General features: G+C 33.8%; 1 protein-coding gene across 23 annotated transcripts in view; it reads right to left on the minus strand.

The window, feature by feature from the left end:
• The window catches only part of MAP2 (microtubule associated protein 2), a 298,493-nt gene that overhangs the window by 12,460 nt on the left and 265,536 nt on the right, over positions 1-20,497 (minus strand). For 14 of the 23 annotated variants that reach the window (XM_018060031.1, XM_018060047.1, XM_018060069.1 and 11 more), the window contains 4 exons: positions 18,522-18,583; positions 14,451-14,621; positions 13,400-13,547; positions 8,064-8,404 (listed from right to left, as the gene is read on the minus strand). In XM_018060031.1, coding sequence (XP_017915520.1) covers positions 8,064-8,404; positions 13,400-13,547; positions 14,451-14,621; positions 18,522-18,583 — 722 coding nt within the window. The remainder of the gene's footprint in view (positions 1-8,063; positions 8,405-13,399; positions 13,548-14,450; positions 14,622-18,521; positions 18,584-20,497) is intronic. The other 9 variants (XM_018060107.1, XM_018060084.1, XM_018060133.1 and 6 more) reach the window with 3 other exon arrangements.

The raw sequence follows: 20,497 nt of genomic DNA on the forward strand, positions 1-20,497 counted from the left end.
AAAGACAGGATGATGTGGCCACTCTTTCGGGCATAATAAATATTCCAATTAAAAAAAATGGCAATGTCACAAAGTCTGTATCTAACAAAAAGCATAGCTGTTCTAAGAGTTTCAAGTAAACTGTAAATGCAGATAAATAAGTCAATAAGGGCCATTACATTTCAAACCTCACAGATAAGTTATTCTTAGAAAGCAAATAGTTCTGATTTGTTTTTTCCTAATAATAATACTTTAAATTATTCTGCATAAGGATCTATTTATTTTGGAAATGAAAAAGAATTCATTCAAGCCATTTTTCTAATCCTTGGGATATGCAGAGTCTCATATTTCATTTACAAGTTTTAATTTAGAGATCATAAGAGTCCCAATCAAGTGACTCATTATCAAGTGATCAAAAGCCAAATGTTAAATCTGACTCACTTGTTGCAAAAATGGAAATTCCAAATTCAGTTGCATAAATTTGTTTGACTCTAATATTTAATCAACTGTTTGACATTTTTTATGATTTTCCAAAGCAAATGATTCAAACCAAAGAGGACATATTGCCAGTATTACTTAAAGATGATTCAAATCTTAAATCCTAAAACTTCAAGGCCAACTTCTGTTGCTTTTCTTCAGATTTTCAAGAGAATCATAGATTTTCTAGTAAAAAAACTAACTGGCCTTTTTGATAGTAGATTTTACTAACCTAAGTTTGCTCACTGTGACCTAGATTTTACTAACCTATGTTTGCATTTATAGCACAGCCTTTACATATTTTCATAATTGCAAAAACTTCATAGTATACTGCTTCTGTCTAAAATGAGGCAAAGTATGACATTCACCATTTGCTTAATGGTTGAATGGACAGAAATAAAACCACTCAGGGCTGTGAATGTTTGATGTTCAGTGAGATTTACACTCTAGCTTGACAACTTGTACCTGAGCCATGTAATTCACATTTATGCCTTAGCACAATTACAAACTATTTCATGCCAAACATCTCTAGGATCATTGACAAATAACACCTTAGAGAGTTGATTCCACAAATACTGGCAGTCCTTAGAAACCATCCCACCCACAAAATAGAAAAACAGATGGCTGGTATGAAGGGTAGAGCTTTATTTCAGTTTTTTTTTTTTTAAATCAGAGTTGAATTTTAACTCTCTGTTCTCTATGGATAACTTGAAATGAAAACTGCTTTCTTTGGGAAGAAATTTTCATTGGACTTTTATTTTCCTTAAGCCCATGTCAAGGGAAAATTACTTTAATATCTTGGAGACTGCCTAAAAAAATATAATGAACTTCTATTTTACAAATGAAATAATTTCTTATATTCATGATACAAAGGAAAAATAGTCAAATAATCATTATCCGACATTAATTCTAAACCACATTTTAATCTTTGTTAATTTTTTTCCATCAAAAAGTTTACTTGCTCTATTAATGCAAAGAATGAATCTATCCTTCTGCATATTTCATTGCACAGTGAAATGTATTATTATATCAAGCAACTGGATCATCTTCCAAAAGCTATGCCTTATTAAAAATTCTACCAAATTTCCTATTTCTTATAAAATGAGACAAAATATAAAACTTACAACCAGGCAACCAAGGTTCGCAGCAATACTGATGTTTAAATTCTCTTTTAATACTTTACATTTTGTCCAGATTGTGTTATAGTCTGTACCTTAAGGGCCTTGTTTATATTTTCAAGTTCATCCCCATGATGTCTTTATGTTATTAACTCTTGACAGAATGCCCTCACTCCAAGTTGAGTATGTAACAGATCATCTTTCAAGGTTCAGTCAAACCAGTTCCTCAGTGTGGGGTTGGCAGAAAAGGATTTCATTCTTTTGGACATATATTGGTGACTTATATGCAAACATCACTGATTTTTCTTTCATATAAGGGTCTTGTAAGCATGAAGAGTTATAAAGAACAGATTAATACAACTGAATATTTAATTTTAACTTAGTTAATTCTATCTATTCCTCCACTACACTAGGAAAGAACAGAAGAGTTACTTTCTGGATATTCCTGATGTGATTCTAGTTGAATTTTATCATAAATAGTTCAATTGAAACGATCTGCCACTGTACTCTCTCTGCATATAAGCTGAATCACTCCTGTAGAGAAATGACCTTTTTTTCTCTCTCAAATGGGGTTACTCTAAGAAAGAGTGGGAACACAAAATGTGGGATATGCCTGTAGGCAGGACTAGATCTCTCTCACTAGAGATTAGTTGGAAATACGAAACATGAAAAACGAAAGAAAATACAATCCCAATTTTAGTTTTGAGTAAAACAGTTTATAAAACAGAGTTAGTAATCGTGATGTCAACATGGGTTCCTTGAGCAATGGGAATCTGATTTTTTTTTTGACACTCTGTGCTGCTGCTTTTTAAAAATAAAATATCCACATGTCAACTCAAGATAGCAAGATATGGAAAGTAACTTGGTGTCTAAAAGTTGGATTCTGTTCTCAGTTCCTTTACAATCTGGTGCTAGGCCCTTTAGGCATCCTCTAGGTATGAACCTCAATTACAAAATCATTTCTTTCTTTCCCCATCCAAGGCAGTCTTACACAGAATTGAGTGACATTCAGTTGACTTCCCTTCAACTTTATAGAGCATTAAGCTTTTCCTTTGAGTTTGCCTCATTTCCTAGGAATGCTTATCAAGTTTTTCTTTATCCTTGCATAATAAAAACACTTTCTGCTTTTCTCAAAAGTATTTCCTATTCCATAACATTCAATTTTAATGAAAACTATCTAGCCTCTATAGAGTCCATAGGCATCATATGTCAAAATAAAAATATTATTATATCATATATATTCCTGAAGATTAAAAGTTCTCTGGATGCTGCTACGGCTAAGTCATTTCAGTCATGTCTAACTCTGTGTGACCCCATAGACGACCTCCTACCAGGCTCCTCTGTCCCTGGGATTCTCTAGGCAAGAACACTGGAGTGGGTTGCCATTTCCTTCTCCAATGCATGAAAGTGAAGAGTAAAAGTAAAGTCGCTCAGTCATATTTTACTCGTAGCGACCCCATGTACTGCAGCCCACCAGGCTCCTCCAACCATGGGATTTAAAAGTTCTCTGGATAGTGCTCTTCAAATATTCATCTGTGAACAACCTGGTGCTCTGGTCAAAATGCACACAGGTATATAAACATTATAGTCCATTCTGAATTTTAATTAACACTCACCGACACTGACCAACAACATCTTCAAAACTAAGTATATCAAATATAAACAATATTTCAATACACATTTAAACAGAAACAATAGTTTATGTCAAAGCAAACAATTCCACAGAGCTCTAAGGAAAAAGAACATGGTAGCGGATCCACTTAGGTGAGAGCTCAATTTTCCTGTGTAGGCTGTGTCACAAAGCACAGAAAGTAGAACTACATTCAGAAATCTTGGAATGAATTGATAACGCTGAAAAATTTGGAAATAACGTTTTGGTGAACAGACATTGAGTTTAGCCATTAGACCCATTGTTACATAGTTTAAGTGGTCTGTCCATGGACACTGGAAGGAAAGTTACAAACAGGACAGTCATTGTGACTCATGAAAATTAACATACAAAGAGGTTTATAAAGTTCATATGCCATAACTTATTGACATTACATTTTTTCTTTACTTTAAAACTTTAAGGTAGTGTAAGGAATCTTAGGCCACACTGGTAATAAACTAATTTTTCAAGAGTCCGTTCAATTGTTTGAAAACAACCTGAGATTCAAGGCTGCTCCCATGTCCTTGTTTGGTCTGTAAATGAACAACAAACAAAAAGAGTCTACAGGTCTCAGCTTTGTAAACCCAAAGTAATAATTTTTCCATAGTTTTTAATAATTAGTATTTATGAAGCCTAGCTTGAAAACTTTTCATTACCTTGCAAAGTACTTGAATTATAGTTATTAAAGTTCTATTGCATAAAGACAGAGTCCCTGATTTCAAGGAGCTTTCATTTTGAGATAATGACGACTTTGGCTGCAAAAAAAAAACATTTCCTGTCAATATTATGTAATATATTTTGGTGAACAGCTTTTCTTCATGCTGGGTTGACTGACAGTATTTTACAATTAGTGGGGTATTTTATTATACTTTTTAATTAGTACTTATCTGTAGCCCTAAGGTGATGGAAAGAAATGGCTTGGAAAAAAATTTTAAATCAAATAAAGGCAGGACACCAGGAGAGGACAAGAAAAACAAACACTTTTGCTTACATTGTGCAGGCCACATGTCATGTGTCATATAGTACACAGCTGAAAAGATTAACTTTATTGCTTTTTGCAAAAGCTCCTCACAGCTTCACCTAGCGTATCCAGTCCATTAGGCACTGACCTGCCTCACTGAACTGAGCTCTGAGTTGAGCCTCTTTGCCAAAAGAAAACTGGACTTTAACAGAAGAGATAACAGCCATAAGGATACAACTTATACATATGGAAGAGCAATAAACATTGAAATTGGGGCAAATAATAAAAGCTTCCCAATGTGAAAGGTTGTTGTTGACTCCCTAAGACACATATATCTTCCATTAGAGATTTCTTCTCTTTATATTTAGTGACTGTACAAACTTTAATACAAAAATAATAATGCTTTAAAAATTAAATTATTTACATACAGTCAAACCACTCCAAATTTTATGACAACAGAGTCTGTGGAGATGGTCTGAATTATATGAATTAAGGTTATATCTACCTATTTACTCCCATCTTCACTAATAAGAGCTGTGTGACTATTTTTCTATAGATGTCATCTAACTATAGATGACATATGCCTGTTACAAAACTGGGCTCCAACAGATGATATTGCTATTGTCCTATTCTTTTCAGTGATTCTGGGTTGGTCACTGTCCATTCAAATATCCCGCTGCTGCTGCTAAGTTGCGTCAGTCGTGTCTGACTCTGTGCGACTCCATAGACGGCAGCCCACCAGGCTCCCCTGTCCCTGGGATTCTCCAAGCAAGAATACTGGAGTGGGTTGCCATTTCCTTCTCCAATGCATGAAAGTGAAAAGCGAAAGTGAAGTTGCTCAGTCGTGTCCGACTCTCAGCGACCCCATGGACTGCAGCCCACCAGGCTCCTCCATCCATGGGATTCTCCACGCAAGAGTACTGGAGTAGGGTGCTAGTATATACAATTTACTATTGGAGACAACATACTACTGGCTTTGATTTCCCCAGTTTATGGATTCTTAACCAGATATTAATAACAAGGGTCTTCGGCATATTATTACTATCTTGATAATTTCTAAGAAACTTTTACATAAAAATTTTTCTTAGTTGTCTTATAAAGTTGAACCTTTAAAATCCAGCAAAAATCCCCAGTTTAACATGTAAAGAAAAAGAAACTCTCTTTAACCTCTGTGTGTGAGAAGACCATACACTATAAGGAGGCTTTTAGGAGCATAGTATTAAATGTTGAGTAAAATATGTTCCCTACAAAGACAGTTCAGCTGTAGTGCATCCACATTTTCTAATTCATTTTCCTCTCCAATTTAAATACATTGATGCCATCTATCACAAAACAGTAGGCAAATATACTCCTTCCATTTATGTCTTATCTTGGTGAGGAAACACTTCCCATTTCTCCAACAAAAGTCACTTTATAACTCCACTATTGTAGAATTTTTCCAAGTCATCTGAAGTTGCAATAGGATAATTTTGCATTAGTTTAATACTGGCCTCATGGAACAAAAGATTTTCTTCAACTGACATGGTGATTTTGAGGCTAATTTTATTCTTTCTTTAATTTTCTGTGTTACATGTATTTCAGTTCAGTTCAGTCGCTCAGTTGTGTCTGACTCTTTGCGACCCCATGAATCGCAGCACGCCAGGCCTCCCTGTCCATCACCAACTCCCGGAGTTCACCCAAACTCATGTTCATCGAGTCAGTGATGCCATCCAGCCATCTCATCCTCTATCGTCCCCTTCTCCTCCTGCCCCCAATCCCTCCCAGCATATGTATTTACTAGTCCTTAATTACCATAATCTCTAGGGCAGCACTAGTTCACCTCAGAAGAATGTCTTTATATCAACTTTATGAATTAACAAATATAGGAGAAAATCAAAATTAGACATAGAAATATTCACAACAAGATAAAAAGATGTAGAAAGAGAAAATAAATTTAAGTCTTCACATTTGGCAGTTGTTTAACTTAATGATTCTAGCAAAGCTGAGGCCAAAAGCACTTTTTGTCTTTCTACCTTTAAAAGTATTTTGAATAAAATCTTTATTGTCAAATTGTATCTATAAGCATTTACTTTTTATTCAATTTTCTTTTTAGTTTCAATAAAATATCTTTGAGATAATTAACTCCCTTGTGATTCTAAGAAGAAATAGATTCTTTTAAGTATCAATATTTTCTAGAAGATAGGCAAATAAACCTCACATTTAATTAAGGAAAATATTAGAACATTAGGATATTCACAAAAAGAGAACTGATTTTAAATATCATTATAACTACTCTATTTTAGGAGGTAGCTCAAAAGAATAAAAATGATAAACTTGCAAACTGGTATAAACTTATTTTATTCAACTTACTCTTTTCAATTATTTATGTATAAATATAAAATATTACATTTGGATATTTCCAAAAGGCTTGAAATATTTCCTTCTCTTGGATGTGCAAAACTATGACAAAGGCAAGAGTATGAGATTTTGGGAATTACAGGCTTAAATGTGATATAATTTGTTTTTTGTGGGTTTTTTTTTTTTTTTTTGCTTAAAAAGGTTTCTTGTAGCTCATATTTTAATTACATTCTTCTATAAAAAAAGCATCTTTCTGTGACTCTATTATTATAGAATGTTACAGTTGTTCTAAAAATGGACTTCTGAGTCCTTCCTCCCTTCTTTGATTGATTTTTTCTTAACTGGACTTTCTTGAACAGAATCATAATGAGAAAGCAGAGAAGTCTGTTGCTAAAGGAAAAAGCAACATTAAATTTTTGTTTTAATGCTGAGTGGGAGTCTTTGACAGCTTCATGTTTTGGCAAGACATTTCTTCTAAACCTGCTGAAAATGTATTTTCTTTGGTGTGAGAAAGGGATACCAGAAATCAGTGGCAGAAAATATAAGAGACAAGTAAAAGAGAGGAAAAAAAATTTTTTTAAGTTGTTTTTGGTATATTGAACAAGGGCATTATACTTTGTTAATGTATAAAGGAAATTATTGCTTTCCTCTTCGTTTACTCAAGGATGGGTGTTTCATCCCTTCATTTAGAATAAAAGTCAAACTTTGGGCATATCAAATCACAAGGGAAACATTAGGTGATATTTGTTTTATCTCCTTCCAGGCTAATTGCTTTGTCCAAACATACAGTGTATAAGCAATGTTTAGGTTAAGGTAGAACTCAAGCTCTCTGGTTAGAAAAAATACATATAAATGTTTGCTCTGAAGCTGAAGTTAAGAGTCAATAGGTAGAGTTTTACTAACAATTCTATTTAACACAATTATTCTGAAACAGAATTTCTTATAGACCTATGTAGAGTCATCTATTCATTATTAATGTGAATATCTGCCCTTTGCAATGTTTAGGCAATAGCAGGCTGAGAAACAACTTGGGGAACCATGCTCTGATTTGGAATGAACATGGGCAAATGGTAGGAAATATCATAGGAAATCCTTAAGGAGAAGGAAGCTGATAAAAGTAGTATCACTAAAAGATGGTCAAATGAGCTCAAAGCCAGTATCATACCAGACATTCATACCAGATAACACTCAAATTTATGCGAGAAATGAAACATATCTCCTAAGTTAAAATCCACAAGTCAACAGAGAAACATTCAAAAAGGATCTATTAGGTAATCAACTAAAAGATTCTCCTCTATGGGTAAATCAATTTTTATCTAATAATAACCAGAAGGAATGGACATGGCATATTACTTACAATATATTTTATAAGGTAGCTTTCTCAGATAAGATCCAAACTATTAATAATAAATCACAACCAGTAACGCTATAAAACCTCCATCTCTCTTTTAACAACTGTAAGCCTGTAAGGTAAGGATGGCAACATAGTAAGTAACGGGGATTTTACTTTGGCAGCAAATACGTGTGTTCGTATGATTCTTACCTGGCCCCCTTTAGGCTGGTATTTGATGTTGTCTGTGGATCCAATTTTGGATTTGACATTCTTCAGGTCTGGCAGTGGTTGGTTGATAAGCCGAAGCTGTTTGGGAGTAGCAGGAGATTTTGGAGGCGTGCGTATAATGGCGACTTTCTTCTCACTGGGAACCAAGATGGCCGACTTGGGCGTTCCTGGTGTGTGAGGGGTCCTGGGGTAGCTGGGGGTTCCAGGAGTGCCTGGGGTGCGTGAAGAATAGCTTGGTGGGGTGCCAGGAGTGATGGCGGTTGATCCAGGGGTAGTGGGTGTGGAAGTGCCACTTTTTCCTGCTCTGCGAATTGGCTCTGACCCTGTATTAACAAAACGGAACGAAAACCGCAGTGTCAGCAAGTTCTCCCCTGAGACATCCCTTTTCCCATCCACTGTTAGAACTTATAATTCATCAAATTTCTAAAGGGTTTAGGATATTTACAAATTATAACAATGCTTGAAAAGGTGAGAATCTCGTATTTTTAGGTTCACAAACTGATGACATTCTTTTGAACATGCATTGCTATCAATGTAAAGATAATACTTGGGTTTTCCTGATTTACTCTGAATTTTCATTATGAATATGTCAAAAACATTTTCTGCTTGCATGATCATTAAAGCATATGGATCTGCTTTTAGTTGGAAAAAGAGTCTGCACTTAATATTCTTTGTGGACTCATATAAACTGAAGATTCTTTGAATAATATGTGGATTATTTATTCCTTTGTGCAGAAAGTTTATTCCGAGATCCAGGTGGATATACAACACAAAACAGTGTATTTAGATCACATGATTTTGGCCTGTGTAGAAAATCATTTAGCTTAAAAAAATCTAGCTCTCTTTTTTGAAAAGTGGGATGTTACAACAATTTATTCACCATGAACCTTGTACCTGATTGTGTTTTCTCCCATACTTTCAGTATTAGTTTGCAGTTTGGAGTCAAATCAATAGTCCCTCACTATTATACAAGATGCCGTAAGATGCATTTCTTTGCCTCAACTTGATGTTACCCTCATTTTATCATTTAACTCTTTCCCCCATATTCCTGTGTTTCTCTTTCATATTATCTTTTAAAATGTGTGCTTAAATGCCATTTCAAATGCTTTTTTAAAAGAATAATGATATAAAAAAGAGGACACACCTTAGGAGACTCTCATTAAAATAGGAGATTCTCGCCTTTTCAAAGAACTTTTGTGAATACCAAACATTTGATAACCAAACAAGTGCATACACAATAGACGCAGCTCTTGTTATTTCTTATTCAGTAATAAGGACATTAAGGCTCACTTACCCAGATGACATTAAATTCTAAGACAGATATGATACTCAGCTTCTTAATATATGTTGAACTTTCCTCTTCAATTGAAGTCTTTTCTCTTAAAATAATACATTGATTCCGATAATAGAATACTGACTTACATTGTTTATATTATACAAATTCTCTCACTTTTAAAAATATTTTATAGAAAGGGTATGGTTTTTAGTTTTTACTGCTAAGTATGTAACTCTGTGGGGCTTTCCTGGTGACTCAGTGGTAAAGAATCTGCCTGCCAAAGCAGGACATGCAGGTTGGATTCCTGGGTCAAGAAGATCCCCTAGAGAAGGAAATGGCAACCCAATTCAGGATTCTTGCCTGGGGAATCCCACGGACAGAGGAGCCTGGAGGACTAAGTACACGGGGGTTCAAGAATCGGACAGGACTCAGTGACTAAATGACAGCAATGTAACTTTGTAAAATCAATGAATCTTCTAGAAATTTTGAGGAAGATAAAGATATAACTCATCAACTTTAAAATCAGTAAAGTAGAAGGAATCCTAGAGTCATCTGATATAATTCATCATCAATGTAGAAAGTTCTTCCTGAGAAGGGGGACAATTATTAATAATCTTTGCTTAAATATTTACAAGGAGTGAGCTCAAGTCTGCAGACAAAATAATCTACCCAGGCTCAATCTCCTGGAGAAACAGAACAATTCTATTTCCTCTCTCAGTGAACAGTTTTCACATATCAAAGGAAAGTTGCCCTGTGTCCTTTTGGTCTTTTAGTAGAAGGGAAAGACATAGGTAGACGCTTCAATGGAAACTATGAAATGGGATTTGAGAAGAGTAAAGTGATAAATTAGTGATTTTTATTGCTTTCCACAAATATGACATTTCAAGACCAGGGTAATACAACCACATTCAACTTGGCTTTTTGTAGATTCCTGGCTACAAAGTTTGTTTATGGGCCAAGGTTTTGATCTTGGTTTGAGTCAGTGAGTATGTTCTGAAAATTCAGAAAACTTATTTCTCCCTCAAATGTATTCTCCATCATTTCATCTTTCCTGAATATCTCAGGTCTTCTGGGGAGGGGAATCATATCTTTATTCTTTGTCCCTCTGCCTAGCATTGGTGTCTTTTGTTGGGCCTGAACACAGCAGAAGCTCAACATATTTTCTTTTTTAATGTTACAAACTTGATTCAAAATTTCTCTATGTATAGAGGTACTTTTTACTGTAATAGAGACTGAGGTGAAGCAATATTCCAGATATGCATAACAATATTAACTAAAAGAAATATTTAAGAGTTATTTCGTGACTCAATGGACATGAATCTGAGCAAACTCGGAGCTAGTGAAGGACACAAGATACTGATGTGCTATATATACAGTCCACGAGGTTGCAAAGAGTTGGACATGACCTAGCGACTCAATAGCAACAAGAGTAAATGGCTTTATGTTTTGAATATGTAAAGGAGGAAGGTTCTGTGTTATATCTGGAAAATGAGAAAAAATCAGTCACAAGTATTAAGAAGCTCTTAATATTGCTGTTTAATAGATATCAATCAATTTTTATTGTAATAAATTATATTAGTCATCAAAAATGACAAATTTGAGTGTTTCCTATGTCTTTTGAAATCGAAAAGATTAAATCTAAGTTACTAAAATGATTCAAAAATATATATGAGTTACTCTATTACAGTTTGTTCTTACTTATCTTGTCAAGCCTACAATGACAATGTCTTTCCCTCCCTTTCGGCTAAATAAACTTCTTGCACAGCATTCTTTCAAATCTTTTCAATAGCAGTACAAAATGCTAGAACATTCCCTTGTGCAGTTAAGCAGTAGTAGTGTCAGTTGCTCAGTTGTATCCTACTCTTTGTGATTCCACAGACTGGAGCCTGCTAGGCTCCTCTGTCCATGGGATTCTCCAGGCAAGAATACTGGAGTGGTCTGCCATTCCCTTCTCCAGAGGATCTTCCCAACCCAGGCTTGAACCCCGGTCTCCTCCAGGCAGATTCTTTACCTTAAGGAGACGATAGACAAATGGGAGGAGGCAAATTGCTTGTTCTCCTAATTGTCCCTATGTCTTTTAGCTATTGCTATGTCAGGATAAACTATACCCTATATCCTTATATTATCAGAGTATCAATTATGTTCATTACCAAATAATGCAATGCCATATGCTTATGAATGTAAGTAAAGTTAAAAAGTCAAAATAGAGTAAGCTCAGGACATAAAAAGCAATTTGTATAAAGGTGGACACGACTGAAGCGACTTAGCATGCATGCCATTTTAAAAGCAGAGCACAGTGGCTTAAAGTTGGGATTTGTGTGAGAAAGTGCCATTTTGCTTCCATAGCAACAAACGCAAGTGCAGTTCAAGGTGTGCTTTTGGGGAACACTTGGTGCCTTTGTGTTGGCTCAGCATCCCTGGGGTTATTGTTGATGTCCAATTCTAACTCCAAATATTTGGAGTTAAATTCTCCTTTCTGAAGATAACTCACTCTTAAAGGTTTTCTTTGCTAGTTCATTTGAATACTTTACATGTGTTAAGGTGAAAAGAGTTTTAGTGATTTCAAAGTGTTCCTAGCATGTATTTCAAAGGATGTTAATGCTTCACAAATCCAAATGTTTCAGGACACAATTGCTCTCATTACAATAAATACTTTCATTATAGGCAAAAAAAACACACAACAGTTTAAGTGTCATACAAAATAGCCACATTTGAATTGCCCACATTGTGGGGCAATTACTATTAAAGACTTAAAAAATAAGTGGTGAAATCAACTGTAATGTGATACTAGTAGCAATTTCCACCACTTTCATATGAATTTTAAATGACAGATATGCTATTCTCCAAATGTTTCTACCATTTTGTAATAGTTTCTAAATGACAGGGATACTATTTTCTGAGTGACTCTATAGAACAATTCCCTAGTACTATTTCTTCTAAATAAATATATAAAAGACATTAAGAGGACAGGTTGTGAATTATTCAGTAGGCTGAAAATCAAATTCAACCACTTTCTAGCTGTGTAGTACTGGCCAAGTCTTTAAAAGGTCAGTTTTTCTCATCAGTAGATTTAATGAGGTTGTTAATCCCTGACCATCAGCATTTTAATTGAATTGACTGAAAAATGTATCTTAAGATTTCAGCATCTATAAATGATTAATAAATAGTAGCTATTTTGTGGTAATAGAAATACATTTAGGAAAATAATTTGAATTACTAGTCTTGGTAGTAACACAGTACGTAAGTGAGTAATGATTGGAGCAGTTTTATATTCTTTACATAAAATATGATAATTGCTGAGCATTACATTATGAAATCAAAAGAAATTGAAGCTATCACACAGAACATGCTACGTTTACAGCTTCACTGGAATGCAACGTCAAAGTCAAAGTGAAGTTGCTCAGTCCTGTCCGACTCTTTGCGACCCCATGGACTGTAGCCCACCAGGCTTCTACATCCATGGGATTTTCCAGGCAAGAACACTAGAGTGGGTTGCCATTTTCTTCTCCAGGGGATCTTCCCGACCCAGGGTTCGAACCCAGGTCTCCCGCAATGCAAGCAGACACTTTACCCTCTGAGCCACCAGGGAAGCCCCTATTCTTACCAAATTGAGCAGCATTCTTGATTTTGATTGTTGATTTTTCAGTTAGTTTTTATGACTTGGAATTCTAATAAAGGTTAAGCTTTCATATTAAAAAAAAATCCCTGACTATTGCTTTTCTGTACTAATTAGTCCTTTCAAATTATCTTTTTCACTTCAAACTTGAAAGAAGAGAAAACCAATCCTAAAAATGACTTAACGTCAATCCTATTTAACGGATAACGAAGTAGTATATATTCATTTCCTCCATGAGTTGTTTTGGCTCAATTAAGTGTTTTGGATCCACTGATAGTCTGAATTTCTGATTCTTAGGACAAACATAATCAGATGTAAAATACAGGCTGTATTTGAAAATGTAAAATATAAGTACATTATAAGCTACTCCACTTAAGGGATTTTTAAAAACTTAATGAAAAGGAAGCCAAACCAAAATAAACCTACGAGTGGTCCGCCGTGCAGAAGAGGAGATAGAACTGTTGAGAGAGAAGGAGTTCTCATCTCTGTCTCCTGATACACCTCGGCGAGGAGGAAGGATGGAGGAAGGTCTCGGCAGAGAAGAGCGCTTCTCTGGGCTCTTGGTAACTCCATCCTGATTGGAGAAAACAGAACGACGTTGGGTTCCTGTGAATCTTCATATACAAAGAGGTTATATCGCTCTGGCTAATTATCCTCTTGGGCCAATAGAGGAATTTCTTTTAATCCACACTACTGACTTGTACACACTTTATAAGTATTTCTTCTTTAAAACTCAGAAAGGGTTCAGAATACAAAAATATATTATTTTGGAGTGAATGCTAAAAATTGACTGTGAAACTCAAATTCCAAGTGATAACATGAGTAAAACTGTGCTGACGTAGTCTCCAGGTAATTAATAATTCTACTGACAAGTCTTCATCAGCATGACACTGTGTCACTAAGAAAGGACCGGCAGAAGGGCACTGCATGCGCAGTATTTAACTATGATCACGCCTGTATATAGGGCACTTATGTGACGAGAACGTTAAGCACTTTACATTCATTGATTATTTAATTTTTACCCCAAAATATTATATGCATTTTAGAGCTGAGGAAACAGGTTTCAACAGTCTACGTAATTTTTTTAAGAATCACTGAACTGGGATGTAGCAGATTTAGTATTAAATCCTGATGTGTCTGATGCTGAGCCCAAACTGTCTATTATATTTTATATAATTTGGTATCCTGAGATTGTATGTGTCATACGTAATATCAAATATATTTTGTTTATATATGAAATTTTATTAAATATCAAATAATTATGTACTGTATATCTTATAAAAACACAGCTTTTTTAAATGATTAAGCTGTTTATAACTACTGAAACATTTAATTGGTATTAGTTTTTTAATAGGGCATATTGTTTATATGTCAAACACTTTAGGATTGAAACTCTTGGCTTTCAGACATTTACTGAATTGCGTCCTTCTCCCAAATTATATTCCTTTCTGCACCTTTGGTTGGCTTGCTGCCTTACCTTGTTCCCTGATTCTGAGTATGGTAAGCGGCCTGTGGAGCCCGCTGAGGTGGGCTGTGTGAATAAACTGTCAGAAAATGTAGCCCTTTTAGTCGCGCTAGGGCAGGCTGAGCTGCATCTTGGGGACTTTGTGCTACCCTGTAAGGCAGGAATCTTTGACAAGGTAGAATTCTAGCCATGGAAGAAAACAAACAGAAGCACAAAATAAACCAAACTATGAAGCAGAAGGAAAATTAAAAAAACACATAAACATATAAGAAATTAAATGTCTACTTTTAATAAGCACACATGATAAATGGTTATAATCAATGACAGACACGTATATTATGTGAGAACAAGAGATTTTCATTGAATACCTCTTTGTAACTGGAACTAAGAATATTCAGAAAATGAGAATATAGATTAAAATATTATTTATAAGTGCTATATATAACGTCTCTGATTAAGCCATAGAACTTATAATGATACCATATTTGGAAAATATCTTGAGACTCTACTAGAATTATTCCTTTAATAAACACAGCACTTAAATGGTATATATAATCAATATTTTGATTTGCATTTCAAGAACTGTAGAACAAAGTCTATTTCAATAACTGTCGAACAAGTATATTTAAGGCCTAATAATGGAAAATATATTTTTAAGCTGAGAAAATGTATTTTTAGATTGTCTACACTGATTTCATCAGAAAATTGCAGATTTTAAATACAATGAGTTCATTTTATGAGTTAAATGCACACCAGGGACCAAGTTGTACCACAGAATTAGTAACATTTTTATGTTAATAAATCACACGTTTTCTATGTGTTATAAATTCTAAAAATTAAAGTCAGCACTGACTAGACTGCCCATGAAAATCACACTTTCACAGGTGTCGATAATCCCTGGGGAGACTGTTGTCAAGTACAAGTGTAAGTGCTTTGGATGTATATACACAGCTTTTGGAGAAAACTATGCTAGCATGCTACATGTCTCGGGGGGAGACTGTTAAAAATATAGACCAGTATAACAAAGCCAAGGAGGTTCTAATCTTCCAATAATTAATATTATTTAGCTGTTACAATAATAGCAATTGAAACTAACGTTTCTAATCTCAAGTTTTAACCTTTGTAACCACTTTGACACGGGCATAAGTATTCACAGATTGCACAAATCACTTCTTGTTTTACAGACCCTGCACCTTAAGTGGGAAGTGTAACTGGGTCAGCATAAGTCATTCTTTTTTGATTGACATTATCCACAAATAAGCAAGTTTCAAAAGTGTGGTATAGGGAAGAAAAGTGAAGTAACTGGATTGCCATGAATGATGAAAGACATCTACTAATCTCATGCTAGATACAAAACCAAAATAAAATGAACAAACAAAAAATCTCAAATGAAATGAAAGATTATATTGATAGATCAGGTTCACAATAAAGATCAGTTGAAAAATTGGAGAGAACTGTTTGATAGATACAGTGAATATCAGAGGTAAATAAGAGTTAATCCTGGGATTTTAGGAAACTATAGGAAGAGGATGAAGTTATAAGGAAAAAGAGAATAAATTAGAACAATTAGAAAGAATGGTGGTCTAATCTCTCTTTGTCAGAAGATTGAGATGGGCATTCATGAGGAAAAAATTTAGGTTTTGTTTGGTTTCTGTACAAGTGTGGGCACTGAATGCTAATTCTTGTTGAAACACATTTATGAAAATAATTTGAATTATTTGACAGTCTTGGAAGCAACACAACATGGTAAGTGGGTAATGACTGGAGCATTTTTATATTCTTTGCATGAACTGTGATAATTGTTGACCATTACATTATGAAATCAAAAGAAACCGAAGCTATTGCACAGAATGTGCTATGTTTACAGCCTCACTGGAATGCAAATTCTTACCAAATTGAGTAGGATCCTTGATTTTGATGGTTGATTTTCTAGTTAGATGTTAAGACCAGTAATTCTAACAAAGGTTAAGCTTTCATATTTAAAAAAAAATCCCTGACTGTTGCTTTTCTATGCTAATTAGTTCTTTTGAATTTTCATTTTTACTTTAAACTTGAAAGAGGAAAAAAATATATTCTGAAAATGACTTTATTTCAATTCTGTTTAATGGATAACAAGGTAGTAAGTATTCATTTCTTCCATCAGTTGTTTTGACTCAAATAACTGTTTTGTACCTACTGATAGTCTGAATTTCTAATTCTTAAACACAATCTGTTTTTAATAAATGTTTTATTTGAAAATGTAAAATTAAGTATTAAGGGGTTTAAAAAACTGAATGAAAAGGAAGCCAAACCAAAATAAAACCAAGGGACTTGAAAATTTCTTAAAGGTTTTGCAAACGGGATATACTGAAAAATTGTTTTTATAATCAGGAGAAAACTCACTTACTTTCTGTATCTGCTCCTAAAGAGTTCTACTTTTTAAATAATAATAATAATAACCATTGCTATTTATTGAAATAAATATTATGTTCTAAGCACTATAGAGTGCTTATTATATAGGATTTTTTACTCTGCCCCTTATTTTTGGTAAATTAAGACACAGGAAGAAAAAGATTATATATAGTTAATAAATGTTCAAAACATAGATCTGGTTTGTTTCATAGCCCTGCTCTTAACTAGCACAATACACTAGTTCTCTATTAGAAATAGAAGGTAAAGAGATATAAATCTTGAAATAACAGCAGGTCAAATAAAATTACCAATGCAATAAATGGATTGCCTTATTTTCAGTAATATGTCTGAAAACATTTATACAATAATCAGATATACAAATAATTTTTTAACCAACATAAAGTGCCTTGGCTTCAAGATGATATAAAAGGTTCTGCTGTCACCAAAATGAATTCCTGTTTTTCATAATAAACAAAAAGTAGAAGTTTAAAATTTTATTAGATTTTAGAAAGCTAAACAAAGAATTGTGATTTACATGTTATATATTATGGCTAGACCCAGAACATTGTGATATCATTCAAATTATTTGTCATAATTTTAAAATTTCATTAGATTCCTTTTTTCCTTTCATTAGATTCCTTTTTTCCTTTCAAGAGAGAAAGAAAACACTTTGTATTGTCTTTGGTCTTTTGAAAGTTTAAAAAACATGATTAATAATATAAAAATAAATTTGCAAAATAAGAAATACAAAAGATTTATAAATATGAAAGAAGCTAAACATCATTATTACACCAAATTAAAACAACAAAATATTTCATCTCTATCACTTGTTAAATAAAGAAAAAGCAATATCTAGTAATAATGAATACAAGCATGTTCATATAAAGCTGGAGTACATACAAGTCTAGAACCTTTCTACAAGACAATTCTGCAGACTTTCTTCTTGAAACAATGATTTCGCTAATAGAAAACTACCAAGGAAATGTATATGGACACATTCAGCCAAAAAAGATTTCTACAGTAATACCACTAAAATAACAGAAAGCTGCTTGAATACCAAATAACAGGAAACTGATAAAGCATATCACTGTAAAAATGTAAAATGCAACATTATATAGTCATTAAAATGATGTATAAAAATGTCTAATGACATAGAAATTTTTAGTGAATAATTAAAAAACTGATACACATCTTCCATCTTTGTTATTAAACCTATAAATGTTTAGAAAAATTAATATCTTGCATCAAAATGGTAACTGCAGTTGTCTTTAGATAAGGAGATAATAATGTATTTTTACTTATCTATATTGTTTAAAATTCTCATATTCTTAATGTAAAATAATAACAATGAAAAAGTGCTATAAAATATAGTGTAGTGTTGATTACAATGGTTTATCTCGATTCTATGAAAAGCAAATTGAGTTCTTTCATTTTTCTCCATATCATTGTGGTGTTTCATATGTTTCTTCTTACTAACAACAGAGGCAGCCTTCATCCCAGCTCTACCCTCACTAGCTACCATCACATTCCAGAAGATATCAGGACATGCTCGAATGCCATCATGCTGGGTGAGCGAATGATGTAAAAGAGTAGATGTCTAAAGTCTAAATTTTATCTAAAATTATTAAAATACTGCCACTAATACCAAAGGGAATTTCAAATAAAGAATAAGGAAAGAGGTATTTTACTCACAGAGACTTTGTCCTTTGCCTGTTTAAATACACTGGGAGCCTGAGGTGATTCAGCACCTGCTGCTGTTGAAAGAGGAGACACAAACAACCCCACACTTAGTGGCTACAGATCACATAAATGCATTTTTCATACCTTTTGGATATTCAGTTCTGTCAACAGACTAATGTAAAGTGAATTTTGTTTACACTGAGACTTAAATTCAGTAATTAAAGAAATCTGAATAATAACAATATTACAGCATGTGGCTCCCACTACACAGTGTGCTAATTACTATATAACCCAGTGTTTACCAAAGCACAGATAAGCACACCAAGTAATTTTCTGTTACCAGTGTACCCTTAAATTACTACAGATCCTTTAGAATGGAAATCACAGGACAGTTATCCGAATGCTGCAGAATTTAAAGGAAAGGGGAGTGTTTGGTTCTAGGGTGGGCATCACATAAGAATACTCACAGAGATTCCCAAACCTTCTATGTAGCCACTGGCATATTTCTGCATTTTATATTTTAAACTGTTACAATCTACCAACCCCTTTTCCTCTACACCCCTGGCATTTCATAATAGTAAGACACACTTGTTTGACATGAAATATGCCACATGAGAAGGGAAGGAAAGAAAAATAGCTTGTCAAGAAGAGAAAACAGGAGAGGAATTTCAAGTTCAATAAAATAGACCATGTTCTACACATGCACTTCCTGTATGAAATTATTACCACATCTGTTACTGTTGTTTTTCTTGCTGCTGTTTTATACCTCTGGTTTCAATTTTAAACTCCATTATCTCCAGCATATTTCTGTTGACAACTTACCTGACTTAACTATTTTCATAATTGAACACAACCTTTTGTGTTCGGGGAAACTATCCCTATTGAACAATTGAGCTTAGAAAATAAAAAGCTGGTGTGCTTGCTTTAGTTTTCTTTCACAAGAGAGAAATCCTCAGGAAAAAATACTTATCCTTATAAGCACTCCAAGTGAGTTTTAAAAAGGTTTCTCATGCCATATGCAGTTCTAACACAAAAATAATAGTGGCCTACAATATGTTCTATGCTATTTAGGACTGGCTAGTAAGATTATTCACAGATTCTGAAACTGTTTTTTCAAAGAAGCAGTGCAAATTATGGCTCTTTACTATTTCTATAATATAGCTCATGTTTCTGTGACATATATGCTTTGGTTTAAGTCAGCAGCATTCATTTGGCATATGCTTTTTGTTTGAGTATCTTAATATCTGAATAAAAAAGAGCAAGATCCTAACTTAGCCTAGAGGTCTTAAATTTCCTTTAATGAATGAAGTAAAAGGCAAGTTACTCGCAGTGTGGCAAACTGAATACCAATGACATGTGGGTACTTCATCAAACCATTTGACACTTCCTCTGGAATTATACAATCCTAATATAATTTTCATCTTTTCAGATGGCATATGGGATTTTTATGCCCAAACCAAGAGATTCTGCCTGTGGAAGCATTTTTCTAAATAGAAAAATTCCAAGTTTAATGAAAATGTACTAAGTGAGATATAAAACTTAAGAGATGTCATGTTGATTCATAATTCTTACCTTACTTCCTCATTCTAAACCTTCATCATCAAGGTTTGTGTATAATCATAAACCTTCTACTTTCAAATCCTGCCTTATATACTAGTTCTTGAAGGAAGCACATGAGAGACTTCCTATATGAAGAACACAAATTAAAAATACTTGAAATTTTTAGCGGCTATCACAAAATATCAATGCCTTGATATTCTTTTTCTTACAAGGGTTAATGCTGCTGCTAACCCTTTAAAGCCATCCAAAGATTTATGTAAAGGTGCTTCTAATGTGTATATAATGGAATGAAAAATAATGCTTTCTGACTCAAGCTCTGATACCTTCCTTTGTAGACTGCAAGTGTGCCATTTAATCAATACTAAAATAAAACGTATTATAATTAAGAGTATCCTAATATGATTATACATTTAAAATACATACTTTGC

This window comes from Capra hircus, chromosome 2 (genome assembly GCF_001704415.2).
Source record: "Capra hircus breed San Clemente chromosome 2, ASM170441v1, whole genome shotgun sequence".
NCBI lineage: Eukaryota > Metazoa > Chordata > Mammalia > Artiodactyla > Bovidae > Capra > Capra hircus.